The sequence below is a fragment of the Ammospiza nelsoni genome, chromosome Z, assembly GCF_027579445.1.
Source record: "Ammospiza nelsoni isolate bAmmNel1 chromosome Z, bAmmNel1.pri, whole genome shotgun sequence".
Classification (NCBI taxonomy): Eukaryota; Metazoa; Chordata; class Aves; order Passeriformes; family Passerellidae; genus Ammospiza; species Ammospiza nelsoni.
Genome location: NC_080669.1, coordinates 14,338,603 through 14,360,980, shown reverse-complemented (window position 1 = coordinate 14,360,980; position 22,378 = coordinate 14,338,603). Strand labels below are relative to the sequence as shown.

At 36.2% G+C, this 22,378-nt stretch overlaps 1 protein-coding gene across 14 annotated transcripts in view; it reads right to left on the bottom strand.

The window, feature by feature from the left end:
- Positions 1-482: 482 nt before the first annotated feature.
- Positions 483-22,378, bottom strand: part of CSNK1G3 (casein kinase 1 gamma 3) — a 68,217-nt gene continuing 46,321 nt past the window's right edge. For 7 of the 14 annotated variants that reach the window (XM_059492295.1, XM_059492301.1, XM_059492305.1 and 4 more), the window contains 8 exons: positions 18,432-18,517; positions 18,214-18,298; positions 16,125-16,273; positions 15,043-15,138; positions 14,322-14,417; positions 7,168-7,274; positions 6,769-6,792; positions 483-670 (listed from right to left, as the gene is read on the bottom strand). In XM_059492295.1, the coding sequence (XP_059348278.1) occupies positions 616-670; positions 6,769-6,792; positions 7,168-7,274; positions 14,322-14,417; positions 15,043-15,138; positions 16,125-16,273; positions 18,214-18,298; positions 18,432-18,517 (698 nt within the window). In that variant the 3' untranslated portion in view covers positions 483-615. Of the gene's footprint in view, positions 671-6,765; positions 6,793-7,167; positions 7,275-14,321; positions 14,418-15,042; positions 15,165-16,124; positions 16,274-18,213; positions 18,299-18,431; positions 18,518-22,378 lie in introns of those variants that run through there. The other 7 variants (XR_009420418.1, XR_009420419.1, XM_059492298.1 and 4 more) reach the window with 7 other exon arrangements.

Genomic DNA, 22,378 nt, shown 5'->3' with positions numbered 1-22,378 from the left:
CACCAGCATTTTGACAACTGTCAACAGTTAAACCAGCATCCCCAGTATCTCTAGACAGTGGCAATTTGACTGGAGTCACAATTTGACTAACCAGTAATACTGAGGCAAAAGAAGAAAAGCAATGCAAATGTCATAAAATAAATCTTAAGATTTTATTATTTTGCATTATTGTTGTGTATCTGTATTTTTCTTCTTAATTTTTGAAGAAAACTGCTTTAGATACACTGCTACAAACTGAAATAAGTGATTTATGACATCCGTCTTCATCTAAGACACTGCTGCTACTTCCTAGGAAAGAAGAAATACTTCTCAAGTTCAGTTTTGCTCAAGATACTGTTCATTTTCTATCATTTCATTGGTCCGTATGTTGATGGTCAAAGAAGCACTCCTATTTGACAATATCTTAAAGCTTTCAGAAGAGATGAATTAAAGAAACAGTAGATGGATGCAGAGGAACCAAATCAAAGCACAGAGGCATGATATTGTTTCTCAGAGAGTCCTCGGAAAATGTGTTTATTATGGAGGTTTTTGCTTTGGGTTTTGTTGTTGTTTTTTTAAGATCACAAGACAACAGTTGAACAAATAAGCATTTTCCCGTGTTCTGTTTGGTTCTAGTCATTTGTTGCGCTGGATGGTTTTCCTTTTCCTCCGCTTGAATAAGCAGCAGCACCTGCAATTGTGACATGAATTACATTTGATATAAAAGAAACCACAAAACTAAACTATTTACTCTATGTCTCATTTGAAGTACATAGCTCAGGTACAGCCAGCACCACAAGGAAATCATTAAGCTCTACTGCAGGAAATTGATTTATTAGAAAAAGAAACTGAAGTAGAGATATTTTTGACACGTTTCACCTTTTTTGGTAAAAAGTATCAAACTAAAGCTAAAATGCAAGTAGCTATTAAGCCCTTAAGTATTGATGAGAGTATCAAAAGCACAGGTATTATAGGCTGACTTAGAAAGGTATTTGTAATAAAGAATATTCCATTACCCAAGTACTCTTTCATATTAACTGGCAATATGCCAAATGGAAGCTTGTGCTTATGACTGTGTCACCTAAACTGTGCACTTAAAACACTATTGTTGCTAAAACAAGAAAACAATTTGAGCTTCCTTTGTCAACCAGAACTTAGAAGAACTTTGTCCAAGGCTATTCCACAAGACATTTTAGAAGAAAATTCTAATGAACAACATAATTAATGCTCTGACTCAGTGCTGTGAAAATAAATATTACAGTGAAAAATTACAGCTTAAATATAAAGAACACTGATAATCCCTCTTCTGCTTTATTGAATACTACGTGAATGAAAGAAACTGACAAACACTGTGAATTTCACTTAGCAAACTGAGACAATCTGAAAAGCACCTGAAAGAACCCTACAAAATGAAAAAGAGTTGGAGGGAGTTAGATATAGATAATATACAGAAGGACTGCAGAAGTCCAGAAAGTACTTTTGAAAATAAAGAGGAAAACAACAAATTACACACGCACACACAAAAAATTCCTTTAAATTGTACTGCTAGGCTTATTTTAAGCAACTCTCAGGTCCTGAACACCACCTTTAAAAGTAAAGCTTCACACTGAACTGTTCGCAATGTGTGTGACCAAAACTGAGCATGCAAGTTGTCTACTCTAATAGAGCTTGTCCCATGGAGTTCTGTGGTTTGGTTACTGAATTCTCACTTGCAGCACTATACAATGATGAGTCTTAAACTATGAAGTACAGCAGTAGTGAAAATATAAATGTACTGCATGAATAGCCTTGATCAGTAAATCCTTAAGTTCACCAAGCATTTATGTCATGAAAATTCAAAAGGAATCCAGATGATTTAGTTTGGAATATGGGAAATGGGGAAAGCATTTAAAAATCAGGGAGACTAAGGGTCTAAAAATAAGGTTCTACAGGGGGTGAGAACAACATCCAAAGTTAGGGGAGACAGAAGTTACCTTCTCAAAATATCCAAGGCACCTGTTGCTCAGTCACTGAAAAAGTAGCAGTGGGCAGAGGCAGACCAGAACTGCTCTGAGAGTTACATAACTTTCAGTAGAAGAAAACATTCGTTATTGATGAAAAGGAAGCCCAAAATTAAAATTCAGTAGGGGAAACTACACAGATAAGTATTTTAACAGCTAGCAGAAGTATCATACTGTATTTACTAAATTTGAAGTATTTCTTAAAGAAGAAATATAATTGGTTTTGAAGGGTAGGAGCCACTGACTGTAACTGAAATTCCCCCATAACTACTAACCCTTTTTTAGCATCTGCCTATAACCACTAACATTCATTATCACTTAAGCTTTGAATCCACTTGTAGATCTATGAATCCCAATTTAGTTTAATTTCTTTTTCACCCCAAGTATTTTATATATGCCATGTATCAAAGCAAAGCAGTTCTCCTCCTTTCAATATGAATTATCCTATGATCTTGTAGATGAGGAAACCCTACCCTCATCTGTGATGGTAAATCACTTTTATACTTGCTCAAGATTAGCATGCCTTAGGGAAAGCCCAAAGAAAAATTCTGTTTTGATTTATAACATTAGAATATACAGGTTACATAAGTAACTGTGTAGGAAGATGGAAGTCCAGTAGACAATTTATATTCTAGAACAGCTATCTAGAATTTTAACTCTTCACTCTATTTTTAAATAAACTTTATTTATATGGATCACAACCCAAGTAGATCATACTTCTTAAACATTTAGGACTACTTGGATCCTCTCTGCAATTCAAGGACACTTTAGGTCTTCTTGCTTTTCTTACTAGAAAATTTTAACTCATCTTTGCTGCAAATCTCATCCAGTTTTTTATTCCTTCTCCTACTTCTCTGTCAACCAGAGAAAAAGGGCATCATGCAATGGTAAAATCAAAAGTTCTATTTTTAAGCAACATAAAGCACAGCTTTTTTAGTCCTCTGGTCTTCTGGAGTTTGCATAATACTACTATAATGAGTGTAACTTCTATTAACAGTTTTTTTGCTTGGTTTTGTTAAACTATAGAAACTATTCAACTAAATTTCAATTCAAGGAGAAATCATTAAATGCTGAAAACTTTTATTTGGTGTGGAAAAATAAATAAATTAATAACATATAACACATCTAAAAAGGATTAAAGGAATGCAAATTCCATGATGAATTGTAAACCATAGGACTGTTTTGGAAATAGAAACTGAAGTACACTTAAACACTGTGGTTTTTAAATCTAGAGGTGCTAGACTTCAAATTGGCTTCCAAGGCCAAATAAATGCAATTTTAAAGTATATGCACCTTTAAATGGGATTATGGTAGAACAGACTCTATTGCCTGACAATAAAATTTCTGAAAGAAACATAACCCTGAGTCAGAGATTCACAGGGCATAATCTCTCCACGAGTATAATTCGTAACAGAAATGCAGGCTTGTTCTTCAGCTTACTGTCGCTAGAGGGGGTTATTGTCACTTTTACATAATACAGATATTATATTGCTCAGAGCTATATTTAAAGCTATAGATAGGTGCTTTATTAAGGACTATTAAACCACAAATACTATTCAATATGCATACAAAATACGGAAGAGGTAATTTTTAAAAATTTCTACTTCTAGGAAAGGATTTTTTAAAAATAAAGTATTTAATGACTGCTAACCTTCATCTGCAGTTTATTTAACATTTCTAGAATCAGCAGTATAACAACAATCTATAAAGTGCAAAGAATACTGCACTTTTCCTGTACAATCTAAAGTGTCTTTTGAGGTATTATCTGAGGTAGCAATCTCAGCATTATAGTTTTGAACAGTTTTTTCCTTCCTAGGTCATTATCATATCATTTTCCTGTTAAATACCCTTCCTTCCAGTTGAACAGCACCTTAGGCCAAAATTCTAAAGCAACTTAATTTGTCATTTGTGTTTAGACAGCTATGTTTTTTTCTTTGCCATCAAGCATGTGGCAGGCACTTTACTGTAGGATTAGAAACAAGTGTTAAAAGTGGCAAAAAAGATGCAAGATGCAAAAAGGACAGATCATATAATCACTTCCTTTTTGCCCTTCTCTGCCTTCCCACAGAAGAGCCTTTTGGTTATCCAAATCACACATGTTTCACAGAAGCAACTGTTCTGTGGCTAGCAAAGAGGAAAGACAGGGTAATTACTCAGTGATAAATGAAAGGGCATCTGTAGAAGACTATAGATAGATCTGCAGATCCCCAAGTGTCAGGGCAGCACAGTGATCAGGTTAGTTTTCTCCTTGCTTTACAACTTCTTTAAGTAACAACTGAAAGTGGGCAGAAAGTAACTTTTCTAAAAACCCAAACCAACAAAAAGAACCAACAACCCCCTCCACCCCCAACACTCACAAACAAAAAAACCAAACCCACCAGATTTCCCAAAACACAGCACCCACTGCTAAGTCATGCTAGTTGCACACCCACCATGAAAATGACACGGCATAAGATTTAGAATATATACTGCATGTGAGTAGATAAATAATTACTGAACAATGAAATGTTTGGTTGAATGTTGGTTAAATGTCCCAAAACAATAAAATCCTTACAGAATTAAAAAACCCCAAACTTATCCTTTCTGATTTACAGGATTTCACCTGAAATGGTAGCAGAAGCTCAAATATTCACCTAAATTACACTTATGTTCACAATTAAAATCCTACATAATGGGGACAATCCCTCATTAGGGGCACTCCTTTTAAAAGAAGATATAGTCATGCTAAGTTTCTAAAACTAAGGAAACATCTAAAACAAAGAATGAAGCATTTCTAAATAAGATTCAAGTTTGTCTTTTCAGAGTATAAGGAAACATTACAAACAGAAGATATGAGCAAGAGAGGTTAGCTTTGTTCATACTTTCAGGCGGAAAGAAGATTATGAAAGAGGCACAAAGTTAGACACGTCCTTGCCATCCAATGTCTCCTTAGAAGAAAAAATATCCATGTCACAGACATGAAGGATACTAGTAATCCCATTCCCTTAACCTGTTCCACAGTGTAAAATCTATAAACATATGTTTGAATGTGTCACAACCCTTTTTGATATTAGGCTTGCAATTACAATGTTAAAATGTAAAATTAAAATCTTCTAAGTGCTATTTCTGAAAAAATATGTTTACCTATGCATTGATGTTTGATACTAAAGCTGAAGAGGGGGTGAGGGTGAGAGGGCATGCATGTGTGTTAATTAACTGTTAAAATATAAAATAATTTCAAAATATAGAAAACTACCCCCAGAAAAACCTCTAGTCACTCAGGAAACTTGAGTTTAAACAGACAGTGCTGAAACACTAATTTGAGTGTTACATACTCAAAAACAAGAAAATCAATCTAAAGAGCAGGACACTGAGACTAGGGATTTTGTCTGTAACCAAGCTAATTAAGAGTAGGCCAAAAAGGTCACGGATAGAGTATTTGTCCATTATGTATTCATATCAGAAAAAGTGAACTCCTATACTTCTCAAGCAGCTGAGCATCTTGGCTCCTGAGAATTCTCTTAACTTTCTGCAGATAACCAATTAAAATAGGGAACTAAAAATGGGTTTAATTGTGCTAATCACTACTCAAAGTACAAGAAATTTAATCTTTTTCTGTGCCCACATGAGCTGAGCATAAGGAAGATTATCACTGTGCTTATTTGAAAAGAGGGAATAGGGAATTTAGCTATGGGCAACCTATCAATATCCTTGCGCCTTTGGATTTTTTCTGTTTCATATATATATATATGAACAGATACATTTTTCACAGTAAAATAATACCATACTCCACAAAGATGGCAGCAAAGAATGTAGCTCTCCTCAGTGGTTCCCTGAGAAAGCCAGTGCAAAAATGGGGCCCTACAGACACTGCCATTCAAAATTATTAATTAAACTTGCAAATAAAGCTTACCTATCAGAACCAGGATTTGTGGAACACTTGCTTCAAAAAGAATTTCACTTTGAGAAATTTCCCTTTTATCTAAAGTCAGGAAAATGGGTCCTAGAAAAATTGCTGCAAGTGAATTGCTCTGCTACTAATGTAGCAGAGCAATAATGCAGATACTAATGTATCCTTCATACCTGTGTGCCTTTATTTTATGATAAACTAAATCCATACCCTTGTAAAATCCTATTTCAAGCACAATTATCAAATGAAACATGTTGGAATTCATATCACCTTTAGCTACCAAGAATATTGTTCTGTACTATTTTTCAAGTCTAAGTTTACTACTCAAAAATACTACTACATAAATATTAGTTGTCCATCCCATGGTAACAGATCTTAATATTTTTCCCCTCCATTGCACTGGATATAATTAAGAATTAAGGAACTCTGAAGTTATGTTTTAGTGATTAGTTAGAAAGTTGTCACAGATTAATACTTTGGTAAATAGTTTGTTTACAGAGATAATTGGAAAAGTTCAAACATCTGCTAGCAATTACTACTTATTCATGTGAATTATTTTCCAGATGTTAATACACTAGCTGAATGCTACAATATTTGAAAAGAATGCTTTCCCCTTTCAAACAGAATAGAAAATAAGAAAAAAATATTCTAGTAGCCATTAAAAAGGTTGATGTAAAGTACATCACAAACTACACAACTTAAAAGCAAGCAGGCTTTGAAGCAGGCAGAACAGCTCCTGAAGGTGGCGTTTTGTAAAAATAGTTAATCGTTTCACAGAATTAAAATGTATTTTGGCATTTCTAAATAGATATTTTAAAGTTTTCTGAAGTTAGTTTTAAACAAAATAAAAAGAACAAAGCTCCTGGGGCTATTTCTGCCTGCCTGTTCAGTATAACTCACCACATGTTCAACACTTTCTGGCAGCTATACAGAAAGAGAGCAAAGGAAAAAAGAGAATCAATACAATATAGAGGAAGAATTTTACATGTTCTACGCATGGCTTTTGGTAGTCACAACACTATCTTAAAATAAATATTTCAAAATTAGTTGAAACATCAAAAATGCATGCACTTCTCTAGCCAGCACAGCAAGACATGTCATTAAAGGCTTAGGCTTAAAAAGCACAAGCTATAGGAACTCTACTAATTAGAAACTTAAAGACAAAATTAAGTATAGCACTGTAGTTTTGCTCCTCACCAACAGCTATTCAGTTCAGACAATATTTTCTGAAAAACTATATAAAAAATATTGAAGCAGCTGAGCACAAAAGATACAAAGAGGATAAAAAGAAGGACATACTTTGTTTCATCCATTACTTCTACTTCTGCAGGAGCTGTGATGGGTGCATTTGAACGGCCTGCAGTTGGGTCATCCGTGTTCAGCTCTCCATTTGTTGAGCTTACTACCTGAAATCAGAAGAAAGACCTGAAAATATACTAGTGTCAGACATACATTTGTTAATTCCTAAGGTTCCAATACATCTTAAAAAAACAGTATTTTTTGTTATTTCTACAGTTATTTTTATTCCAGTAACAGTATTTTCTCCAGGTTTAATTCTGGCAACCCTGTGCTCTTCTAATTCTCCTTTCATATCTATTAATGGAACTAACCTCTACAATGAACTCACAGTGAATGGATGAAGCAAAGCAACTCTGTGGATGTCATTTACTAATTTCCCCCACATCTCTTCAGAGCCCTAAGGGAAGGCACTAAGCACTTTTCCAATACCAATTCAGTCGGTCTAACCCTATCTCTGCTCCTTTGGTGTATTTATGTTACTTGGTTTAGCTCTTTATATTCACACTGAATATGAAGGTCTGCTTCAGTTGTATCTCAAAGGACACTCACCTGAAGAGGGAAAAACTAAGGCTGTCTTCTAGACATAAGAGTATATGATGTTTGATTTTTATGACATGAAAAAATCTACTGCTAAAAAAAATTATAAAAATTAGATTAATCTTCATTCCTGTTAGTTTGCCATGATATTTCTATGTAAATTGTTCAAGTCACCGTGAAAGCTGTGGTTCTCTAGTTTGGTTCTCTCAATATTTGTTGAGACTTTAAACTAAGTGGAACCCAATATTCCCTCTCACAGTTCCTGTCAGCTTTCCTGCATCACAAATGGAGACATTCCAGAGGCCTCTCCATTATCAACCCCACAGAATACAAAAAGGAAGATGGTTAACTGGCGTAGACAAGTGCCTACCTGATCAGAGCTGCTGACAGTGCTAATTGACCCACTAAAGTGTTGACTTGACTCCATGGAAAGGTCTACCAGCTATTAAATAGCAGCAACTGCTCGGCAAGCCACAAGCACAAAAATGTAATTCTGGACAAATAATATAAAAGTTTGCAGAAAACATCTGTAAACAATTAATCAGCTCTAGAGCCACTAAGAGTAGTCTGTAATTCAAGATTATAACCAGCTGTTGGCTGATAGTCAGAGATTAAGGTAGATGAGAGGGAAAGAAAATCACTACCATAATATTATTTCCCTCACTCTTCCAAGCTCTCCTCTTGTTATTGCAGTTATGTCTCATCTATTTATAACCAGAGCTAAGAGCCTAGCCTACTGAGGTTTGTTTTGTGGTTCCTATTGTAACTAAGCACTGCATCTCAGAAGTTTGCTGCACTCAAGACATTTTCCGTGCCCTTTGCCAACATCAGGCCAAGTTTTCTTCTTTTTCAAATTTCACTAAAATAGGAACCACTGCTAAAAAAACATCCTGCAGGCTCGTAACAAAATTAATGACATGCGAGATTGCGGGAATCTAACTACCTAAATTTTAGTCAATATAACTGAAGGAATCATAGGAGACTGGACTTTATTCCTGCAATGGTAAGTAAGTCACTGGAGTTTCAACTAGGTGTCTTAAGCTTAGTTTTGTATCACTGGGCATGACAGAAGCACTTCACATTCACTGGCAGAAATAAGTAGGAATTGTACTTTAACAAACCTTAAGATAGTGAGGCAGGCATCCTGACCAAATATCCTGGGTTACTAGTTATTGGGTTTTACAGAGTCACAGAATATTCTGAGTTGTCATCATTACATATTTACTAAGAACAGGGATACAGTATTATCCCAACCACCTCGCTAGGTATCTTACTGTGAAGGTAATTCCATTGTTTCTTGTAAAATACCCAGAGTGGAAAAGTGCATCACAAGTATTTGCTAATTAAGATAGGTGCAGTCATAAAAAATGTAAGGGTAAAAAAAACTTTACTCAACTTGACCATCAAATGAGTTTGATTCCAAAGGAAGCACAGAATGGTTATGGCTGGAAGGGATCACTGGTGGGGTCATGCTCACATGGAGCTCCCTGCGCCTAACTACATAACTAACCACAACTATAGCCTGCACTAATCCATATAAAGCAATGTCACCCAATTAATATTGTAGTCAGCCTTGCCTGCAGCCCTTATAGTGCAGGATTTCTGCTCTATAATCTAAGCTTAAAAAGAACCTCAGATCCATGCTCAAGACTGAGTAAAAGTGTAAAAGTTGTTGATGAGAAACAGAAACCCTCAGTTTACCCAAAGAGAAGTAGGGCACATCAAGAAATAGCAAGACAGATATATGGCCCTTTCTGGATGGGAAGCAAACACAGTACAACTTAGCATTCCTGACTATTGTAAATAACAGGTCACAGTCTGCAAAGGCATTTGCAAGAACTCCTGTTCTCTTTTCCTAAAAAACAAATGAAAAAATGTAGGACTTTTACACAGATATCAAGCATACAGGCAAACTGTAGCATCTGTGGGGCATTCATGTGACACTTTCCTTCACACTTCTTTGCCAGGAGCACCTGTTCAATGATATCTATTATCTTGGACAACACATTTAAAAAAAGAGATCAAACTTAACTATGTACACATCTTCATTTGAATTGGAAAACTTGACAGTACGTGTATAAAAGTCCTTCCTGCATGAGTAATATTATAAGTATTATGCATGTGCTGTACTAATCTAAGCTGACTTCCTCTTTATAGGAGCCAAAATCACCCTCTGCTGGGGTCAATGCACTACTATGTGGTAAGAAAGAACAAAGCTTACTGCAGCTTATTTTTCAAACTGACTTCAAACTCAGCCATACACATTCACCAAATACATAAACAAATTCTATGAAGTGTCTGTTGCATGACACAGTTTAGATGGGAGGAACATGATGTTCTTCTTTCTGGAAAGAGTTACACCCATTGAAAGCGTAAGCGAACCAAAGCATATATAGCATAAATCCAAAAATCAGGATCATTCATGCTTCTCCAGAACCACAAATGACCTGACTTTCACTCAAATCTACTACTGCTAAAAGCAGCTCTAGGAGCTCCTCACTAATAAAAGAGAATAAAACTAACAAAGACTCATACAAAGGAGTACAAGAGATAGGCAGGACTGCATCAATTCCACTGTCAGTAAGGCTATCAGGAGTATGAATTTAATTTCACATTACCTCAGAAAAGTACTTTGCAGTATGACCTAAAAAAGCCTTTAGTAAGGCAAATTATTACATTTTTTTTTCCAACTATGAGCGAATCATCTCAAAAATCTGCACAACAGACGCAGAAAGATATGGGAACATAACAGAATTGAGCAAGAATAAGTCACCCAGAGGACATCGTATGCACTGAAGGAGTGGTACACCAAATTTTGTAGCCAGAATGTACCACAAGTAAGGCACAATGAAAATTCATCACAGTAGATTCACATAAACAGCTATAACTTTAGGAGAGAGAAGCAACATCAAACTAAATTTGCTTTAAGAGAAACTTTGAATTTAATTTCTCTGCTTGTGACTCAAGTTGGAATGGATTTTGATGAAATCAATAGCCTGATGAAAAAATGAGAGGCACTATTAATCTCTTAGGAGACCTGAATACAACTACAGTGAAAAAATTAGGATATTTAAGTCATGGTTTGCATCTAAAAATTCTGTTACAAAATGTACATGAACATTTTTCCCTGAATAGTAACATAATTACATTTCAAAAACCAAATATTTTAAAAGCTTCAAATTAGAAGTGTTGCAATATTCAAGATTAACTTAAGCTATTCACCTATTTTCAAGTGAGAGAATAACGACTAAACTGAAAACCTAAAACTACTTTAAGCATTTTTATAACTTCATCCTGGTCTAAATTTAGTTCCTTCAAATTTAATCAGTTCTTTAAAAGTTTTAAGATCACCTATATAAAGAAGCATATGCATCACTGGTTATTTCTTGATAGTCTCTATGCCATGAGGTAGAGAAACAAAAATTCTACCTACTACCTATTAATGACACATTCACTGTGAAATAGACTGATTTCTTACATACATGGTCCTCTGGAAGCTTGACAAAGGCCAAGACACAGTTAAACCAAAATACCAAATCCCTAAATGGTGACATTAAATCTTCAGTCTCTATACTTTGTTCTGGATTAGTACACTAACTGATTTTTTACTCGCTATGTTCAAAAATCAGTTAGAAAGGCTGCTATAAAAAACAAATTTTGCTGAATTTCATTACTGTAGTCACACCAAGGAATTGCAAAAATTTGGAATAGACATAGAAAAAAACCCCTTAATCCCATTAAGAATCTCAGTAAATGAATTCTTCACTCAAAAAATAAAGCCAGGCTACATCTCTAAGGATTTCATTAGTGATACTACACAATTCTTTGTTTTACCTTCAAAAAGTTTTCAGGAAATACAAAAGAATAAAAGTTACCACAATACCTTTTTAGCTCACAAAAGCTCAGCAAGATTGATTTGTTTCATCTAACACTTTACTATCTTGACTTCTTGAAGGAGAGGAATTGGGCAACTGAAAACTACTTAAATCAAATACAAAAGTCTTTCAAGCAGTTCTTAAGTACTTTACTGAGAACTCTTTAATCTAATCTTTCCATCTAACCTCCTTTTAAAGAATTTCCCAATGGGAAAAAAGAAAGAGAAAAGAGAAAGAAGACCAGTTAGTAAGTAATGGAAAAAATAGCAATGGAAGAGATTAATACAGTCTTTATGACAGCGCAAGCAGATTGCAGCTCATGCAGAGAAAAAAATAATTCACTGTTGTACAACTGACATTTTGAGAAGTGAGACAAACTTACGAGAACAAAGGCACAAAAGTTGTTGAACAAATTGCTGGGAGGGATGAGTTGATCATTAATAAGTCTGCATGAACTAGAAAAATTGACTGAGGTAAGTGGAAGAAGGGATGTCTTCCCTTTACAACTCAATTTCCTAGTACTATTTGAACTTTAATTGTATCTACAAAGTAAAATTAGACATGTCTAAGCACATTAGGATGTTTTGACCACAAGCCTAGGGTCTGGGAAAAATTAAATTAGTACAAAAAGTAGAACAATATCTGTTAATGAAATACTAGTTTGAACCTCAATGGTTCCCACTTCAACTTATCACTAATAGCATACAAATGTATGCTAACAAACATACATCACCAACACTCAGTTCCCTCAATGTTAATATGTCACAGAAAAGAATCACTAGCACATTTGAATAATCATCTAAAAAAGAGCCTAAGAGATGACATCAGCAGTAGTATTACAGATGACTAACAGCATTGACCTAAAAACATTCCACTGTCACTTTGAAATAATCTGACGGATCTTCATATCTCGCAGAAAAATTAATAAAACTGATCTCAAAGATGAGCAATGGCTCACTAAAATCACAGAAAAAAATGCACTTTAATTTCACACCTCAGACTCAACTTTACCTTTGAACAATTTTCGGTATGACTTTTAGTATTTGTCTCCTTGGAAGCAACTAAGAATCCTACTAAAGTAGCTAGCTAATGAAACAACAAATAGCATGATTCAGTTAGTATCCCTGCAACAAAGATGTATTTGATAACAGCCAGGGGCTATGTCACAGCATAACTGGAGATACTATGTGATTTTATAAGTGCCCTTAATAAGGAAGCATGACCACTCCACAACAAAAAAGCAATCCAATCTGAAAACATCCTGCTGCACAACACTTGATCTTCAAAGACATACGGCTGCAGTTTTGCACAGTGCTCTCATTCACGTGGCAATTGCTTAGCCTCAACAGATCTAAATGATCTGAACTCATTCAGACTGCCTGTATCCTGTGAGGAGAAAGAACTGAAACAACACTATATTAACAGTAAGGAATACTAGTGTTATTTGTGTTATTTCCTAGAAAATGTTCTCCCCATCCCTGAAGGGTATTTAGCCTATTTTACAATGGAGGAAAATTTCTTGTGATCATTACATTTTACCTGACAAAGAATAAAAGACTTCTGAAGTGCCACAATTGCCAACAGAATCATATGACACTTTGAAAGTTCTACTAACTGTAATCTAACTAATTCAATGTGTATTTTTCTAACCTAAAATATGGTTAAAGAAGGCTTTTTTAAACATTTGTTAATGGGAAGAACAACTTTTAAATTTTTATTTATACACTGTAATGATTATCACCGATTAGATTTTGTTACACTACACATGACAGCTGTTTCTAAAGTAACAAAATTTAGAGAATGCTATTACACTGACAGAACTGCAGCCTTGTTTTCTGTATCCTGAACTTTTCACTCTTTCTTCAGGCCATGACAATCTTTTTTCCAAATCAAAAACTTCAGAAGAAACGAATGTAACTTAGATGGTCATAATCAAAAATGCAGCAACAATTTCCACACACAACCCCTGCCCAGATAAGACTTCACAAAGCTGAGCCATTTTCATTTTGGCCTCAAAGCTCAAAATCTCATGTAGACTTCACAGTTGGCATTTTGAATCTCCTGGTATTAATTCCTCACACATTACTCCAACTATTTCACATCTATATATATTCAAAGAATAAGACATCAAAAATTTCAAAAATTAGTTTTAAAAATTGAAAACAAACCAGGAAAATAGCTCTTTGAAGAGGAAATAAACTAATAATATAGGAAAAACTTTTGGTTTCTACAGGTTTTTTCACTGAGATGTGTGAGGTGCTGCCCTGGGAACCTTTTTCTAGTAAATTACTGTTTGAATAATGGAGTGAAGTTTAAGAAAACATCACTAAGTAGCATTTTAATTTGATGTTTACTTAAGGAACAAAAACCACAGCTTGAACAACATAATTCAGTGAATATTGGGTTTCAGTTGCTAATACAATTAACACATTTAAAGTCTAAACTTCAGTTGTTTTCACTGAGCTAAGTATATATTCTGTAAAAAAGACAGCTCAACTGTTTTATTTTTGACTTTAACTAAGAAGCATGCAAGAAATATTCCATCAACAAAAAGTTCCATTGTTTCAGCACCTGTTTTCAGTTTGGCAACTGAACTGTGAAATAATAAATAATAGCAGCATTCTGAACATCACTGATAAGCAATCTTAATATGAAAATATGAATCATCTGATACATTACAGGAAAGTAGTATTATGTAAGGCAAAACAACTGATTTAGGTCATGCAAAGAAGCAGAAAATACCTGTACAGAGCCACCATGTCTGTCAGATGCCAGGTGAGCCCTCAAATGATGTGGATTGGTTTGCTGTGAGTCCCAAGCTGCCCTATGGTCTGTTGACTAACATTTTTGAATGTATCAGGATTTATGCAAAAGAAGAAAAAAAATTTAAAACAAACAAGTCGTGCATTAACTGTCATATTTTTAAGAAGTACAGAAGCGCTACACATTCAATCCCTATATAGAATGCACTTCAACATTATCAACATACTTACACGTGCCTTCATAAATATTTTCATACAGAGCTGAAGTAGCTAAACCTCAAAATTCTTAGTAAGAAAAAGCACACTAAAATAACCCTCCAATTTTGCTTTGGTAAACTGACACAGCTCTGAATTCCTAACATTTTTACCACCTAAGTCATTACCCTGGTTTAAAAAAAAGTGAAAATGTTATACATAAATGTCAGAATGGAAAGAGTGGAAAGAGTGTATGGAGGAGAGATAGCGAATAATGAAGTGTGAGTAGAGAGAAAATTCACTACACTATATCATAGCTTCAAACAAGCAAGCTTTTAGGAGATATTTATGTATCTCTACATATGTAGACTTTAACAAAGATCTACTTAAAGTGAAAACAAAAAAACACCTAGAGTCACTTTTATTTTCAAGTTATAATAAAAACATAGCACAAATCATTAGACAAAAGACATAGTAATGCTGATAATCTTAGATGAGCAGTTTACCTGATTTTTGGATTGTTGCATTCTGTCTCTGTGCTGATATGCTTCTCTGTTTGAAGACATTGCAGGGTCTGAATGTATTGAACCCACTGGAGTAGGCTACAAATATAAACAATATGTAGCAACTGGTAAAAAAAATAAATTTCTAAGTCTCACCAAAAGTTACTGGTTTATAATAGAAAATAATATTTAAATCTGACAGCTTCAAATAACTCAAAATTATCAGATTAAAGCAGAAGCTTCACTAGATATTTACTAATAACAAAGGGAAATAAAGCAAACTATTACTTACAGAATGTATTGAAGTAGCAATTCTAAGTATTATACATTAATTTTTCTGAAAGACTTTAGGCTGATACTTTCTGCAGTTAGCAGTTTTGACATTCTGATGAAACCTATCAAAACCTTAAAGCAACTTTTAATACTAAACACCGAAAAATACATTTTGCAATAAAACAAATGCTACCTTTCTTTCAGAATCACACAGAGAAGGGTGAAGTGCATAATCTGAAACTGGTCAAATATAAACATATTAGCCCTCCCTTCCCTACATAATAGAAATAATAAAAAGAAATGAAAAAATTTGAGTAGCTGAAGTAAACCCCATCCACTACAATTTCCTAAATTATACCAAGAGTGTTTCCTGAAACCTTAGAGGCACCACAATGAAATATTCAATGAACTACGCAATATTTTATCACAGTGAACTGATAAATATCTAGAGTATACCTCATATGCGGATGTATAGCTCTGCATTTTAAAAATACTGGGAACAAAAAAAAGCTTCATGCAATAATGACAATTACTTGCAAAATTTTAAGTTCCTTCAAAAAAGAATCCAAATTCCTACCACCTCATTTTGGATTGAGCAGAGGTGTACTTTGATAATAACAGCACATTTGGAAAGAGAATGAATATGAAGCACTTCAGCCAAAAGATAATGTTAGAACATGCATCTGCAGATGGGCTTACAATAGCAGCTGCTCAAAGCTCTACTAGCAGCCTTGAGAAGCACATGCCTTAATGAAACTCAAAACTGATCACAAAAAAACCCATTAGATTACTGACAGCTGAACTGTACTCACCAACTGTTTGCCAATCCAGTCGTATTCATAATCAAACATATATCCTTTCCGATCAAGTAAGTCTGTGAAGAGCTTTCTTAAGTAGTCGTAGTCTGGCTTTTCAAAAAAATCTAACCTTCTTACATAACGTAGGTAAGTAGCCATTTCCTCTAGATAAATAAGAAATATATACATATGCCATTATCTGTTTTAACGGATCTCAAAAAAATCCCCACCACCTTATTTAATTTTAAAGCAACTTGTACTTCTCACCATAAAACCTGAACAGTTGTTCACCATGAATTACCAGAAAGAAAAGTTACTTAATGATATTCTTTGAAATGCCACCATATTCTGAGATATACTACCATATTCCACACACATCCTAGCAAGTAACACCCCACTAATTTTTCCTTCATGTTACCTGTTGAGATCTTCTATTCAATGTTATAATTCTAATGCACTATGTGCAAAACTGTGTGGAGAGAAATGCCTCTACTTTCTTCTTTCTTTCCAACCAATTTTACAGAGACAAGACTAAGAATAGCAAAGAAAGGGGTATGCCACATAAAGCATCAGTTTTGTGTCCCCAAGACCTACCCTGGACAGAATTTCCTTTCATTAGTAATGAGCTACTCTCAGCAAGTCCACTTTGCCTATCAATGATATTTTGATTACCTTTCAAGGCATTCATTTATATTTTGGAAAAATCATGCCCATGTCATACATGTCCCCTGTTCCAAGCACTTTATTACAACTTTTAAAAAACATCCTAATTCCTTCTGTCCAATTTTCCAACACCTCATTGATTCTCCTTGTAGTTCTAGAGACCTAGAAGAGACACCTGAAACTTCTAAGTTATTTAAAATATTAGTTCAAGCCGTTTCTAACACAGCTTGTTTTTAATATAGAGCTATGATACCAGATTTCAGGTGAAAAGGCTTGCAAAATTTTCAGTGTGAAGATACAAGTGCAGACTAGTTGATCAGTGTAAGTACACATAAAGTATTTTTTTAATGTTTCCTTTACAAGAATCTATATTTGAAGAACAACAGCATTAGCTTACTGCTGCTTCAAAGGATAATTCTTCTGTCTGGGCCCAGTATTGTTTAACTTATCCATCAATGATTCAGACAAAAGGGCAGAGGCCTCCTCAGCAATTTCACTGACAACACAGAGCTGGGAGCAGTGGCCGATAGCCCAGAGGGCTGTGCAGCCCTTCAGAGGGACCTCAGCAGCCTGGAGAGATGGGCACAGAGGAACCGTCTGAAATTCAGCCAAGGCAAGTGCAGCGTCCTGCAGCTGGGGAATAATAATTCTGTGCAGCAGCACAGGCTGGAAGCCAAACCTGCTGGGAAGCAGCTTGGCAAAGGACATGGGAGTCCTGGTGGACAACAAGCTCCCCAGAGCCAGCTGTGTACCCTGGGGGCCAAGAAGGCTGATGGAATCCAGGGGTGCATTATGAAGAGCAGGTCAAGGAAGGTGATCCTTTCCCTCTACTCAGTGGCTATGTCCAGTTCTGAGTTCCTCAGTACAAGAGAGACGTGGAGCTCCTGGACTGGGTCCAGCAAAGGGCTACTAAGTTGATGAAGGGACTGGAGAATCTTTTATATGAGGAAAGGTTGAGGGGGCTGGGCCTGTTCAGCCTTAAAAAGAGGCAACTGAGAGGGGGCCTGATTAATACATATAAATATCTAACGGGTGGTTGTCAATAGGATGAATACAGGCTCTGCTCAGCGGTGCCCAGCAAGAGCAGGAGAGGCAATGGGCAGACACTGAGGCACAGAAGTGCCACCCAAACTCGAGGAACAGCTCCTTTACTGTGCAGGTGACTGAGTACTGGAAATAGTTACCCAGACAGGTTCTGCAATCTCCTTCACTGTAGATATTCAAGAACTACCTGGACACAATCCTGTGCCACATGCCCTGGGACGGCTCTGCTTGAGCAGGGAGATTGGACCCCATGACCAGCTGTGGTCCCTTCCAACCTGACCCATTCTAAGATACTGTGATCTATTACACATACTGTAATTTTAAACCCCAGCAATTGCCTATGCCAGCTTCATTTTATAAATCAAGACATAACATTTTTATTAACAGCAGACATTACCTGGGAAGTTTTCACACAATACTTCTATAGGAGTTGCTCGTTTAGTGTCTCCAATTTTCTGGTAACGTTCCTTTAATGTATCTGCCTATGACAGAAGAACAAACAAGCTTCTGAAGTTATACAGCTTGCTGACACATATTCCAAACATGTCAATAAAACACGTCAATAAAAGCTGATGATCTGAAAACAGGACAGAGGCAGATAGCAAAACCCACTACCTTTAAACCTTGCCAGGGAAGACTTCCTCTGAGAAAATACATAAACATATGACCCAATGCTTCCAAATCATCTCTTCTACTTTGCTCTGAAACAAAATGCAAATATTATTAGAAACTTCCATCTGTGTAATTTTACATTATATTTAGAAGACTAGCTTCCAAATTACATAAAAATAATTTTTAGGTATAAAGTACTTGAAACCAAACAGAGCATGTGGGGGCATTCTTATGTACTACAGACTGCCTTATGAACACAGCTAAACTCAGAAAAAAAGCAGACGCAGACTGCAGGTATATTCATCTCAACAGCACTTTAAGCAAATTATCTGGCTGAAAAAATTCTCAAAAATGCAGAAGGATTTTTTTTCTTGAGCTACTGGAAAAGCTTCATGATTTAGTAAACTTTAGGATTTAATGAAATGTTAGGACCAAATGTTCATTGTTCTTGCAGTAAGAAGTTAATTAAAATTGATCAACTGTAGAATTATTTGGGGATGGTTTAGATTACAAAGGAGCTTGGCCTCTGAAAAACTTATTCTTAATCTAGAACCTATAATAGCTCTGACAAGAGAGTACATGTACTAAAGCTAAGAATGACATTTTCCTAGTTTTGTTGAGGATAAGTACTTGTTTAAAGAAATTGGCTTCATTTGGCCTTTCTATTCATATTAAGAGCAGACCTGCTTCATGCCCAGAAGAGTTTCAAGTATTCATCGTATGATAACTAACCTCTGCAATTAAGCACTATCACAAAAAGACGAATACAATCAAGGACATGGGTAGTTCCTTAGAGAGCATTACGATGGCTAGATTACACTAAGTTATGACTCCATGTGATTATGCTTTCTGTAGCCAAATAACTTTGATAACACTTTAATACACTGTTCTTCTGAATTTAGGGAAATCCCAAAATAATTACCAATTTACATATCCAGCAAACACAGAAATTTGCAGAACTTTTACAGATGCAGATCTTTGTCTTCATTAACTTCCCAGTCAGAATCTACACTCCCTGTAATCTCACTTTGCCCTCCTGAAAATGAAGTGAACTGGAGCAGAAGCAGAGTAATTTTACCCCTAAAAGAAATTATCTTATTGAAAGGTAGGGCACCAACGACGTGCTAGTAAGGGCTGCAGAGTATTTGTATATCCTTCAAATAGCTCTCTGAATAAAGCCACATTATTCTTCACATAGACAAAATACCTTCTATTCCATATGCACACTCCCAACTTGGCACAAAACTACCAAAAATCCTTGATCAAATGTCTCTTCTGAAACAAAAGATTATTGACTATAGGATGTCCAGTAACTATGTATTACCTATACACCTTTAAAGAGTGGGGTTTGGTGATTTTGACCAAGTTTTGATTACACATTTAGAGCCTTTCTAGCAGCTACGCATTTGTTATGACAATTTCATATACTATGGATCCTAAAATGCACTTTTTATTTAAAGGACAACATCCTTCCTTACTCATACGCACTAACAGATAAAGTTACAGGTCAACAGAGACATATTCAAAAATAACTTATAAGAGAATGTGAACCTGACAGCCTCCCTCTTTACTGAAAACATTTCTTTACAAGGGTCAGCTGTAAGACCATTCAAGCAACTCAGGAAATTATCTGCACACTAAAAATACCACCCTAAAAATTGTCTTATTACCACTATTTTGAGAGTTGAGTCTATAACTGTATCCTATATGCCACTGTCTCTGTAAACACAGAATTTGAGGACCTTCAGCGCTCTGTATATCACACTGCATAAATTAAAAAATATACTACATATCACAGAACATTAAAAAAATTGTTGGAATGAAATGATTCAGGCTCTTTTGGAAGGAGAGGCAAGGGAGACCAGGAAGTAATGTTACCCTCCATGGCAACAGCCAGCTGAGTGCACGGAGCTTTGTCTGGGGATGGATGAGGAGCTGACTGAGAGCCATTGGGGAACAATTAAGAGGAGGGCAGAGTTAGGTGGCCACAGGCACTCCAGCCAGGAAGACTGAGCAGCTGAGTCCTTGTGGTGGTGCATCCCTCCCTCACCCCTTCTAGGCCAGTGTTATCTGAAAAAAGGCTCCTTCGGTCTCAGCTTGACAAACAGCACCTGGGCTCAGCTTCTCTTGAGTATATCAGAAACCCTTTGTTCCCAGGAGTCCCTGCTGTCCAACAAGCTCATGCTTTCTTTATGAACAGTCTTGGAAACTATTTTTCTTGCTTGCATAGCATAACATCCCTGTTCTCACACTTTCAACTGTGCGCCAACTCACACTGTGGCCAGGATGAAACATTATTATGACTAAAGCCCTCTCTCTTGTGACCATATAAAACAGTGGTCTAAAATGAGAACCTTTGAATTCTTCTGGACCACAGCAGCTGAGACCAGCAACCTCTCTCTGAGCTGGGCCTCTCAGAACCCACAAACTCCCAAGTTTGCTGTATTCAGACGACTGCTGAACAAAAATGAATTATAGGCCAACACCTCACTTCTCAAGGCTCAAATCTTTCCACAATGAAGAGATGCAAAAGCACCCAGAGTGAGTATTCCACTGCCTTTGAGGGGAATTTTTTGACAGGCACTTTGCACTGACTGCCTGCGTGCATAAACATACACATATGCTACGGCAAACTCTGGGAGAAATGCTGCTCTCTCAGATGTTCAGGTACCTTGGATATCAAAGTTAGGCTTGTAAGTAAGGTCAGGTTATAAGATACGTTAAATGTTGTTGAGTGTTAATTCCTATGTTGAATTGTTAAGTTTAAGGTTTAAATAAAGGTGTAAGTTAAGGTTAAATACTTTTGAGTGCTGTTAAACTTTTAGGCTGCATTCTTTTTTATACCTGCCCTCACTGTCCTTTTGCCACTTGTCACATGCACCTAAACACACACAGCCCTAGACAGTTCATTTCTGGATTTTAGTAGTGGTTTGGATTTTCTCTTTTTCCTTGGTGTAACTGACTAGGTAAGTATCACAGTGAATCTTGCAAAGAACTTTGTCATTGCTTAATATTAAATCAGGGTTTTACTGACACCCTTGCTGATGATTTTTTAAGTGATCTCAAACACTCATTCGTAACAGCTGTATACCAATATACAGGAACCACCATATGTTCACAAATGCTGGTCCTCACAGGGGAACCTCAACCACTACGATATCTCCTGGAGTGACAAGACAGCATCAGCAATCCAGTAAGGTATCCTTGATGATAGCTTCCTTCTCCAAGTGACAGAGAACATAAAAAGGTGGATGTGCCATGCTGGAGCTTGTTCTCACCAACAAGGAGAGGCTGGTGGGGAAGGAAAAGCTCAAGGGCAGCCTTGGCTACAGTGGTCATGAAATGCTGGCATTTGAGATCCTAAAGGTAGTGAGAAGGGAGCAAAGCAAACCCAGTATCATGAATTTCAGCAGATGCATCTTGGCCTCTTCAGGGATCTGCTTGGCAGAGTACTATGAGATAAAGCTTGGCAGGGAAGCAGGGTCCTAAGAAAGCTGGTCAATAGTATTGAAGCATGAATTCCTCCAAGCCCAGGAGCAATGCCTTCCAACAAAGTCAAGCAAAAACCATCAGGAGGCCTGCATGGATAAGCAGCGAGCTCCTGGATGAATCCAAAGTAAAAAAAGGAAGCATATAAAGAGGGGAAGCAAGGACAGGTAGTCTAGCAGGTATACAGAGAAATTGTCTGAGCAGCCAGAGATCAGCTTAAGAAAGCTAAAGCCCTGATAGGATTAAACATGGCCAGGAATGTCAAGGGCAACAAGAAGAGATTCTATAAGTAAGATGGTGACAAAAGGAAAACTAGGAAAAATGCATGACCTCTTCAGAAGGAAACAGGAGACCTGGGATATGGAGAAAGCTGAAGCAAAAAAATTACATTGCGCCACAGGAAAGTTTAGATTGGTTCCTGGGGAACATTAGATTACTTTTTTGCCCCCATCTTCCCTGGT